The 12,292-nt window shown below is 43.2% G+C and overlaps 1 protein-coding gene across 6 annotated transcripts in view; it reads left to right on the forward strand.

The window, feature by feature from the left end:
* Positions 1-11,963, forward strand: part of NLGN4X (neuroligin 4 X-linked) — a 287,894-nt gene extending 275,931 nt beyond the window's left edge. For all 6 annotated transcript variants that reach the window (XM_081042395.1, XM_081042400.1, XM_081042398.1 and 3 more), the window contains 2 exons: positions 320-1,109; positions 8,334-11,963. In XM_081042395.1, the coding sequence (XP_080898521.1) occupies positions 320-1,109; positions 8,334-9,183 (1,640 nt within the window). In that variant the 3' untranslated portion in view covers positions 9,184-11,963. The remainder of the gene's footprint in view (positions 1-319; positions 1,110-8,333) is intronic.
* The last annotated feature ends 329 nt before the right edge of the window (positions 11,964-12,292 follow it).

Raw genomic sequence — 12,292 nt, forward strand, 5'->3', positions numbered from 1 at the left:
ACATATTTGTACCACCGATGCTAAAGGGTAATAATGTGTGCATACAGTTTCATTTTCTTACACAATGTGTTTGTGTGTGTGTGTGTGTGTGTGTGTGTGTGTCTAAAAACATCCCTTCAAACCAACGTCCAGCGGGAGGAGGAAGGGGGTGTGGGGAGAACGAGATGGAATCGAGTGAAAGAGATGCTGAATGAGCTGAGTGCCTCTGTACCCAGAGATTCACATGCCCGCGGCACAATCAGAGCCTTCTTTGCAAAGTCAAAGCTGCTTTTCTGTCTTGCGGCTTTTCATTTGCATGCGCACAATTTTGCACCTGCAGGTCTTTTCCAGAAAGCGATCATCCAGAGTGGGACCGCCCTGTCCAGCTGGGCAGTAAACTACCAACCTGCCAAGTACACTCGGATATTGGCAGATAAAGTCGGCTGTAACATGCTGGATACGACGGACATGGTGGAATGCCTTCGGAATAAGAATTACAAGGAGCTCATTCAGCAGACCATCACCCCAGCCACGTACCACATTTCCTTCGGTCCCGTGATCGATGGTGATGTCATCCCAGATGACCCCCAGATCCTCATGGAGCAGGGGGAGTTCCTGAATTATGACATCATGCTGGGCGTCAACCAAGGGGAAGGCTTGAAGTTTGTGGACGGCATCGTGGACAGTGAGGATGGGGTGACCCCCAACGACTTTGATTTCTCTGTGTCCAACTTCGTGGATAACCTGTACGGCTATCCAGAAGGAAAGGATACATTGCGGGAGACCATCAAGTTCATGTACACAGACTGGGCAGATAAGGAGAACCCTGAAACGCGACGGAAAACCTTGGTGGCTCTCTTCACCGACCACCAGTGGGTGGCCCCCGCCGTGGCCACCGCAGACCTGCACGCTCAATATGGCTCTCCCACCTACTTCTACGCCTTCTACCACCACTGCCAAAGCGAAATGAAGCCCAGCTGGGCAGACTCGGCCCACGGCGACGAAGTGCCCTATGTCTTTGGGATCCCCATGATCGGCCCCACCGAGCTCTTCAGCTGCAACTTCTCCAAGAATGATGTCATGCTCAGCGCAGTGGTCATGACGTACTGGACAAATTTCGCCAAAACCGGGTATGTCCTCCCCCAAATCAGGTGATTGCCAGGGCTCAGCTTGTCGGGTTCCTCAGTATAAGTGTCATTTCCGTAAATGCGTAGACCACCGTGTGCAGGCATGCACATAGGTGCACCCACAAAGACAGTCATCGTTTCCCCATCGGTGGGGACCTCGTTTTTTGTTTCGCCCAGAACTGTTTTCTGTCAAGTCAGATTTTTATTACAGTGCTGGTTGCGTGTTGAAATGCTGTCTGCTACTTGGTGGTGCAGGATTTAGACATACAGGGTGATTCTGTAGGAAGCGGATGGTGGAGTTTCAAGGCTACATAGGATCTTGGCTTATTTGGTAAATAATGGGGTTATCAAATAGTACGTGCCATGTGATAAAGTGTGCTTCTTGTGTAGCCACGGGTATGAAAAAGATCTCATAATTAACGACAGGGAAATAGTGTGTGTATGTGTGTGTGTGTGTGTGTGTGTGTGTACACAAGGTCTGCTGGTATGTATGTCTGTGTGTATACATATATACACACATGTACGTTTACACATATATCCACACACATATATACACATACATACACACATACATGTGCATATGTGTGAAATTTATATTTACTTATATACATATGTATAGAGGACACATATATAAACATATGTACATATATCTAAAACACATTTAAATATATGAAATAAGTCTAACTATAGAGAAATGGTGTGTGTACTGTTTCTCTATATGTGCAGGTTTTCTATATAGTTTATACCATTTATACATGTATTTCATAAGTAAATATAAATTTCATATATATGTGCATATATATTGATATATGTTTATCTATATACCAGGGCTGCCAAAAAAATGTATACACATGACTTGTGGTCATTTTTTGATATCGTTATATATTGAGTATTATAAGTTTAATGCAGTTTTTTCCTTGCTTAAAATGTGTGTACGTTGTCTTGGCCCCTTCTGTATATATAGGTTGATCAATCTATCTGAAAGGAGAATATAAATCTGTCTGTCAGGAAAGCTCATTGGCTAAATGTACAGAAAATTTCCAAGAGCTACACGTACCACACGCTCCACCAACGCTGTACTGAGCGGACTGTCTGCAAACAATCAAGGCCAAAGCCTCCCGGCATCTTAAGTAGCTTCACATATCATGGCCTCTTTTCATGTGCTCTTCTGGCATCCCCAAGCTGTGGAAATTCAGGAGGCCTCATTGTCTTCCCCTGTGTGTGCTCCTGTCGTTCCCGTTGAGCCTGTCGGACTGAAGTGAAAGTGAAGATGCTCCCGGCTCCAAGGGCCAAGGGCCATCACCCTCCCGGTCACCTCTTCCCAGCACCTTCGCGTTGTGTGCCAGATGGTGGAATTTGGCTCCAACAGAACCCGCAGAGCAGAGCCTCAGCCCCGGGCAGCTCTAGGGAGAGGGAGCTTTGGGGGATACTGAGAGTCTCCATGCCTAAGGTTTCGCAGCTATCATGCTTCACGATTCCAAATGGGTGTTGTTGTGGGTTTTTTTGCTGGGAAGTGGATTCAGAATGCTTTGCAGTCTTAGCACAAGTACAGCGTGTTTCCTGAGTGGAACGTGCGTTGCATAGATACCCACTTTGAACTCTCAGGCTTTAGACATTTGGTCTCAGAAAGGCTGGCTTGGCGTGGGGAGCAGACGGAGGGAGAAGCAACAAAGCCTTGAGGCACAGGCTTATCTATCTCGAAAATTTCTTAGACACGGAGACGATTAAAGTCACGCCCACCCCTATTTTTGAGTAACCCTGGTTTATTGGATTCCTAGGGCTGTTGTGACAAACTTCCCAAACTGGAGTGGCTTGGAACGAGAAATTTCCCGTTTCACAGTCCTGGGTGGGAGACGTTCAAAATGAAGGAGTGAGCAGGGCCAGGCTCCGCCCAAAACCTGTAGGGCACTGTCCCCATGACTCTTAGCTTCTGGTGGTTCCCTGGCAGTCTCTAGGGTTGCTGTCTCACAGCCACTTTCCTGCAACCTCTGCCTGTGTCGTCACATGCTTTGTCCCCTTTGTGCCTCTGTCTTTCTAGGGCTTTCTTCGTATAAGGGCACCTGTCATATTGTTTTAGAACTGGATCCTACTTCAGTGGGACGTCATGTGAACTTGACCAATGTTATCTGCGGTCACCCTAGTTTCCAATGAGGAGATCCCGTTAGGATTTCAGCATATCTTAATTTGGGGGGTCGGGGAGGGATTCAACTCATAACCTGTTTTAAAGGCAAGACTGTGCCCAGCTGTGTCACAGAACTAAGTATGTGATGTCTGCCCTTACAACATATTGCATTCTCAAGAAGCAAAAAGACTCACTGGGGCATTTCCCACCATCACCCAAACGTGTCATTTTTTACTTAACATCTAAACACTGCATAATTGCTTACTTTTGTTCAACCCACATATTTTCCCCTTACATGTTTTAGAAACAAACTTCATACGATGTTCTTGAGTGGAAATCCAGCATCAGTCGTCACTGATTCAATGGAACCATTTTTTAAAAACTGTGCAATCCACAGAAAGCTGTTAAATTCTTGTTTGCTTTTCTGCCTGCCAGAGGCTCTGAAGCTGATGTTCTCTCTTTGGTTAAAATAAGGTAGGTAGGTAGGTAGGTAGATAGATAGATAGATAGATAGATAGATAGATAGATAGATAGATAGATGATAGATAGATAGATAGATAGATAGATAGATAGATAGATAGATAAGGAGGGAGGAAGGAAAGAAGAGAGGGATGAAGGAAGGGGAGAAAGAGGGAAAGGCAAAGCAAGGAAAGGAAAGGAAAGGGGAAAGAAGGAAGGAAGGGATACAGGAAATAATGTGTCATGAGGTGGTAAAGAACTCCTAGCCCCAAATGGACACCCGAGGCAGGGTTGAAAATACTGGTCCGTTACTCAATGCTTCTTCATGCCATAACTCTATTTCCTAAAATCACTTTGTCGAGCACCTGTGGTTCTAGCCCCTCATTGGGGAACATGAAAGATGTGGACACATGGGACACCTGGGGTGAATCACAGGCCAGATATCCTCCCGTGGCCATGCATGGTTTGCGCTTCATTAGCACGCTTCTCCCTCTCATAGTGCTAGTAATGCCATTGGGGCAGATGGAGAAGTAGCAAAGACTTCAGCTGGGGGAAATAGCTCCCATCCGACTGCAGTCCAAACCCTCAGGTAAGGATCTCGCTGAGGTAACAAGCAGGCTATAGATGAGGGAGGGCCTTGGGGGTCAGTTGGAAGAATCTGGACTTTATATGAACAGGGGCTATTTTTGTTCCTGCAGAGTCCATGGGGAGCAGAACTGAAGTAAGATGTGGGGCTATCCGTGCAGTGAGTTGTCGTACTTCATTTGTAAAGGTCGTTGGAATGAGTCACCATTGTTAAAGGAAGTCACTCAGATGTGACTAGTCAGGGATACCATTTCAGTGGCAGCTCGTTTCACAGAAGTACAGGGGATTGAGCTGATGGGCTGAGTCTAGTGGTGCAGATGTTTGTCCGTGGGTGACATCTTTGCTAGTTATTTGTTTTAAATAAGGGAGTGTCATGACCAGCCATGTGCAGAGGACTTGTCTCCAGGGAGCTGATTTAATGGTCCAGGTGAAGACAGTAAGCCAGAATGGTGACAGTAAGGGGACAGCATAGGGCAAACTATATCTGATGCCATTCTGTGAGGTGAGAGGGTCAGCTCTGTTCTCCAGAACACCTACGCAGGCAGTGACCCACGGAACAGGATGGAACACGTCTGAGTACCAGTAACAATTCCTGTAGGCACTAGAGACAGGAGTTGGATTTAAAAGAAGATCTCACCATACAACTGTCAGAACACATTGCTGTGAAGACAGGGCCAGGGTGTACCAGGACATGTGTTGCCATTTCCATCTGGTAGAATTCCAAGACTTCTCCCTCACACGCGGCACCCTGACATTTCCAATGGTTCGTACGTTTGCCAAGATGGAGTGGGACCCAATGTTTCTTTTCATATTCCTTAACGTGAACACATCTGACCTTATGTCTAGGTTGAAATGTACATATATGTGGTGTGCCAACTTTTTGTTTTTGTTTGGGATTTTTGTTGAGCATTGAAAAAATACGCTTTGAATGGGAATGTGGAAGGCATGGGGTGGGGGGGAGAGAGAGAGATAAGAGAGAGAGAAAGGGAGGGCCGAGCGTGAGTCTTTTGTAGAATCCACTTCCACGATCCAGGTGAGAAAATGAAACCAAATCAATGTTGGAAAAGGACAGGTAGGTCCAAACTTTCAGTAGTCGTGTAGAAAGAAGGCTGACGTGGAGACTTTTGATCAATGAGAGGTAATGTCAGGGAAAGATTAAAACGAATGCCGAGGTTTGCAAACCATTATAAAGAACGAACACCTTCGTCATATAAAAGTCTCTTTGGGAATCGGATGGACAGAGTTGGTCCTGGACAGTCGATAAAATTCAAAAGCTCATTGATCAAGGACCAGTTCAGTTTGGGTTCTGTGCGGGCAGAAGTGGATAAAAAGGAAAGAATGAGGGTCTGTATAGAAGATAATGTCAGTGAGTGTACTTGAAGCCATCCAATTGTACATTATATATCGAAGACCTGAGACACAATTGGAATGCAGAGATGGGCAGTTTGCTCCAAGATGGCTTATAAACCAACATATGTGTACTATAAGATAGATGGTAAAACCCACATATATTTCAACGTTTTTACTTTGTTCTCAAGAGTTTGGGGTACGTATGGTAGATGGACTTAGATTTTTAGTTTGCTTCGGATGCCATCTCTACTTTTGAATTTGCTGGTATCCTGTGGTTCATTTCTATGCAAAATGGTATCCTGTGGTTCATTTCTTTAGCAAAGCTTTGCTAAAGCTTTGTGCAAAGCAGGAAAGAGGCACCTAGTAGGGAAGATAGCTTGGAGAGCGTGGCAGCATGAGACTGGTTTTAAAAGTGACCTTTATCGCCAAAAAGTATTGTAAGCTGAGTGAATGAACATCTCCATCTGTATAGGAGTAAGTGAACATGTAACGCATGATATATGGGCTGGTTTGCTTCCAAGAGGTCCAGTTAGCACATACTGACCTACGATTTTTGTTTAGTACACCTAAAATAGGAAGGCCTCATGCCATCAAATGGAGCGTATCCATGTTCACTGATGTCTTTAAAGACATCATATTACCTATCTCTGGCCAATAAAGTGTGCCACAAAACCTTGGAAACACATTTAACTATTCACTGCCAAGATGACATTGCAAATAAAACATGGCAGTTGATGAGGTCTGTATTAGGGGTTGGGGAATATGGATGAAGCTATGCATTGAGGCTTTTACTAGGGAGGGAAGATATGTCTGTTTCTTCCTCTCCTTAATCATTATAATCTTTAATTTTACTCATGGGAATTAAAACATCGTGTGCTGCGGTGAATTCTGAAAAAAACAAACAACGGGACACAGGTACCCCACTTCGATTATCTTGCAGCCTGTGCCATGTTTGCCAAGGTGAAATGATGGGCTTTCATGAGCTCTGTCAGCTTATCTTGGTTTAACGCTTCTGATTGTGTGTCCCCAAGAAGTTTGATAGATAGATTGTATCAGGCTAAAGCTTCCTTATCTGGATTTCCCAAGCCCTGTGTTCTTTGAGGACAAAGAAAATGTGTTTCTTTACCTTTCACGTGTACACAGAATACCATCAAAAATAACCTAATGTCCATTATGACCAGAACACGCTTTCCTAGAGGCCCTCTCCTTAACAAGAGACCACCACAGCGAACAGACCCAACTCAGTGACATCAAATGATGACAAAAGTGAGAGGAAGCCTCACGAACTGTCGTTTGTAGACAGTAAAAATCAATGAAAAATGTGGTTGTGGCAGATTCCAGTTACACAGGAAGTTTTCAAAAATTTATTTTTAGAAAACAAGGAAAAGAAGCATAAGGTGCTGTATCGAATCCAACACTTTTTCAGAAACACAAGAATTTCAAAATTAAGAAATAAAAAGCAGATTGTTTTTCAGTAGGTTAATGTTCATAAGTTAATACATAAATAAGGAAGCTCATGGCATTAGTACCTGTAAGTTTCTCTTTTTGATCCCACTAGTAAAATGAAAGCACTGAAGTTGGCGTGCTTTGAGTTTAGAGGTAAAACTTTTTCTTGTATGCCACATGTATCATCATGTCTATATATCATATATGTGTTCAGTATACAACATATAATGTGGTACTACAGTATAATTTTATACAGATATATGCTGCAGTATACAGGATACACTGTGGAATACAATATAATTTTTATACAGCATGTGCTATGTACAGTATATGCTCTGTTGTATACAGTGTGGTATATATATACATATACTACATACAGTCTAGCATATTCTATATATACTGGTGTATAGTATACTTTAGACACCATAGACAATATATAGTATATAATATACCATGTATACTGTGGTAGCAGTGTCCTTGTACACAGCATATGCTATCTACTCTATATACTGTATATACTGTGGGGGAATATTACTTTATAGTCCTTTCTCCCTAAGCAAATTTTACGTGTCCTAATGGATATATCAGCAGAAGAAGCTAACTTATTGAGCTCTTACTATGTGCCAGGAATTTGAGGGGGACTGTTTACCCTTCATCACTTACATCCGGTCTCAATATTCTCATTTACTTTTACATGAGGAAGGTAAGTCCAAAAGGGGCTTAAGAATTTGCTCAAAGTTTCACAGCTGTAGGAAGCTGCCGAGCTTAATACCATGGAGATGGTTTCAACTGCCTCAGACTGAGGGTGAGAGTCCTTTCTTCAGCAGACAGAACATCCTGCTGGCCGATTATATTTTGTTTGCATCTTGCATGATGCCTGGTAACCTCTGTAGACTTGAGATCGTCCAGTAGGACCTTCGGGTCCCCCAGCTTTCTGGCAGGTATGCAGACAGAGGGTGGAGGCGGCTTCATAAAAGTTCTGCCAAGACGTCATTCTCCTGTTTCATTGTTGAAGACAATTTGGTCCATTTTAAAAAGAGTAGAAAGGTGATGAAAATGCCATAATGCTGCCATCAGGAATTGTATCTTAAATCCAGGTAAGATGGGATTTAGTAAAGCAGTATGAACCGGTTGCTACATTTGTATTTTGTGCACATCCATACGTACGGGCGATGAGCTGCTCGTAACTTCCTGTTGTAAGATTTCCTTGTGAAATGTGGACCAATGTGACCTTCTTTCTCTTTGTCCCTTCTTTCTGTCCCCAGTGATCCTAATCAGCCTGTTCCTCAAGACACCAAGTTCATTCACACAAAACCCAATCGCTTTGAGGAAGTGGCCTGGTCCAAGTATAACCCAAAGGACCAGCTCTATCTGCATATCGGCCTGAAACCCAGAGTGAGGGATCACTACCGAGCTACAAAAGTGGCGTTCTGGTTGGAACTCGTCCCCCACCTGCACAACTTGAATGAGATATTCCAGTATGTCTCCACGACCACCAAGGTTCCTCCTCCAGACATGACATCCTTTCCCTACGGCACCCGGCGATCTCCTGCCAAGATATGGCCCACCACCAAGCGCCCCGCTATCACCCCAGCTAATAACCCCAAGCAATCCAAGGACCCACACAAAACAGGGCCCGAGGACACCACCGTCCTCATTGAAACCAAGCGGGATTATTCCACGGAACTGAGCGTCACCATTGCCGTGGGGGCCTCCCTACTCTTCCTCAACATTCTGGCTTTCGCAGCGTTGTACTATAAGAAAGACAAGAGGCGCCACGAGACTCACCGGCGCCCCAGTCCCCAGAGAAACACGACAAATGACATCGCTCACATCCAGAACGAAGAGATCATGTCCCTGCAGATGAAACAGCTGGAACATGATCATGAGTGTGAATCCTTGCAGGCCCATGACACGCTGAGGCTCACCTGCCCCCCAGACTACACTCTCACGCTGCGTCGGTCCCCAGATGACATCCCACTTATGACACCAAACACCATCACCATGATTCCAAACACACTGACGGGTATGCAACCTTTGCACACATTCAACACTTTCAGCGGAGGACAAAACAGTACAAATTTACCCCACGGGCACTCAACCACTAGAGTATAGCTTTGCGGTTCCTTTCCCCTCCCTCTGTGTCGCCCCTCCGCAACGTGGAAGAGAGAACGAAAATGAGAAGCGACATCTCTACACAAGGAATGTTTTTTTTCCTCCCGCTGACATAGGACAAAAACAAAAATAAAATAAAAAGCAAAAGGGCAGTCATCATGTCGCTGTGGACCCACCCCATTGGCGTTTCCTAGTATGACCAGATCAACTTCTGACCCTATGAAATGTGAAAAGTATACATTGCTGTTACAACACTACTTTAAGATCTCCGCCACTCCAGCGATCGTTTAGTGTGACCTGGACATCGCTGTTCCAAGGACCAACGTAACAATAGAAGCTGACACTTCTGGAACTTAGTTTTTTTAAATTACAATTTCAAAAAAATAAAAATAAAAATAAAAGTTCTCTATGTGCCATACGACAGATGGCTCTACTGAAGTGAAGAAAAGAGTCTGTGGGCTTTTACCCAGCATATGCAGCTGTAATCCAGCAAGAAAGAAAAGTAGAATTTTATTATTAAAATAAAAGAACTGACTATGCAGTACCACACGTAGAGTTCTGTGCAGAGAGAGGTTTTGCCAGTCTGAACTATATTTAAGAACCTTTGTAAAAATAGAAGAAAAGATGTATATAGCTGTGAGTTGAAACACACACACGCACACACTCACACACGCACACACACAGAAAAAAGAACAAAACAACGAAAAAAACAAAACAACAAAAAACGCTTTTATTGGTGTTTTCAGTTTGAAAGAGCTTTTAGCAAGACTGCGCTTTCCATTGTGGTCTGTATGTATATAAATAGATATATATATACACATTAGTCACATCACCTCTGTTTCCTCTGGGACACACCTAGGAGGATTTTTCTTAATTCCCTGTAAACGAGGACACGGGGTTTCGTAACACGTTTCATTTGTAGCAGGATATGGTGTCACATAACGGACCCAGACCGTCTGTGTGACTGGGCTCCTTCCCCTTTTCAGGTTGCACAAGTGCATGCGACAGCATTCTTAGGAGACTGTTGTTTTAGGAAACTTTTATTTGTGTGTCTGTGTTCTGCCTTCATGAGGTCACAACACAAAGATGGATCTCCAACGTGGAGTCTCTTTACAGCGTGTCCAACGCGAGACATGCACGTGCGTAGCCACAGCAGGAAAAAACAAAATACAGATCTCGTTCTGTAGTTCTGGTTCTTTGAATATGTTGGGGAAGAGTTGCTTCCCACCCCAGGGTCCTGCCAAAAAGGAAAGAAAGCTTGCCTTTCGTGGGCTCTGTGTTTCCCCAGCAGCTGCAGAAGGGTTTGTGTAAAGGAGTAGCCGCTCAGCTTAGCTAATCAGATGGAAGGAGGGTGTCTTTCCTTTTCTGTTTAAGCTGTAAGCCCCTTATTTATCAGGACGCAGGATTTTTAATTCTTCATACCATTTATGGGATACAACATATGCTTGTCTGAAAATACTGTTTCTTGTGGATCACTCACTGATCAGTGGGTATGACAAAAAGAAAACAAACAAGCAAGCAAATGGGACAGACCGTTAAAAATGCTTTGCATGGGTTTTCCAGATAGAAATTGTTTGCCCCCTTTAAATTGGTGACCTGGGGACCAGAGCTGTGTCCCTGTGAGACTTTGTCATTTTCTCATTGTCCCTGTAATTTTCCATGAAGAACAGTTCCAATGTCATAAAGTGGAAGGCTTCAAACATAGTAACAGCACTTGCTTTACATTTTCTGTCTTTCAAAAGTTATTGCAACACCAGAAAATAGTAGCCAAAGATATTCGAAGACAATGTCACGGGGCTCGATTGCCTTTGTGATAGAAACCCAGTCTTAAATGTCGTTGCTGAGATGGCTGGGCAGTCTCCACAAAGATAGCCCCGCTTTCTTGCCCCCATCTCCAGCTTTTGAATGCTGAACCCCTAAACTAAAACTGGACTGATCTGTATATCAGGGTGTGGGAACAGGCTCTCTACATAAAGACCGTCCTTAGAAATGCGTAAAAGTCACACAATAAATGCAGTTGTTTGTCTTGGTTTCAGTTTGAGAGTGATTCTCTGTATATACATATGTGAAGTAGTATAATTCCCACTTGGCTCACGGTGGAGCAACTCTCCTTTCCTGCCACTAGAGGTGTCCTGGACAAGATTTTTGTCCTCAAACCATCATCTCCTAAAGCGAGCGTGAGAGGCCATTTCTGCAAACTCTGTATTATTATTCCCCAGCTGGGCTATCACCAACACGCTGTCCATCAAACTACACAGGGATATTGGTCCGGTATGTTTGTAATGTGAATTCCAGTATTTGTTTAGTATTTCCAATCGTCTTCTGCTAGCAATATGCACAGTAATATATCAGGCTTGTGACATTTGGATAAGGAAAAAAAAAAAGAGTTCTTGTTAAGTGAATAACTATGTTAGCTTTTACAGAGGATAACGATCAAAAGCAATTTAATACACCTTAAATGATATCTTATTTCTACTTGGAAAGAAGTTATAGAATCTTCATAGAGTTCTATGAGAATAAAATATACTTGCTATCTAGAAAAAGGAGAAAAAATCAGAAAAAAGTAAGTAAAAAAAAAATACTTTCTTAGGCTTTTATTCTCGACCTTCAGAGGCACGCAGGGTTTAATGGTTTCTTGAGTTATTATTTTGCAATTTTGTTTTTGATTTTGCCTTAAGTAATGATAGAAGATATATATGGCTGGACACATATGTATAAACTTTTCAGCAGCATTTTTAATAATAAAATATCACAGTATTTTCTAATGCTTTGTGCAAATAGTTACGCGTCCATTATTTTTTTTTGTAGGCGGTTTATAAATTCACTTTTTCTTCAAACGGCTTCTTTCATTTTAAAAGTCAAGTGACATACGTTGCAAACAGAAAACTCAGTTGGTAATGGGTCAGTTTCTTACTGTTTGGCGCCCAGTAAACAGTACTGGAATAGTACTGGAATACTATTACTAGTATTACTAGTTTTGGAATAGTGGGGGCCACTATTGGGTACAGTGTACAGGCCTGACATTGGAGAAGGACACTCCGGATGGCAAAACTCGTGGTAAGAACTTTCCTGGACTCTCTGGGTTTTGAGTTGTGTTTGACGTAATAAA

This window comes from Rhinolophus hipposideros (genome assembly GCF_964194185.1).
Source record: "Rhinolophus hipposideros genome assembly, chromosome: X".
Lineage (NCBI taxonomy): Eukaryota > Metazoa > Chordata > Mammalia > Chiroptera > Rhinolophidae > Rhinolophus > Rhinolophus hipposideros.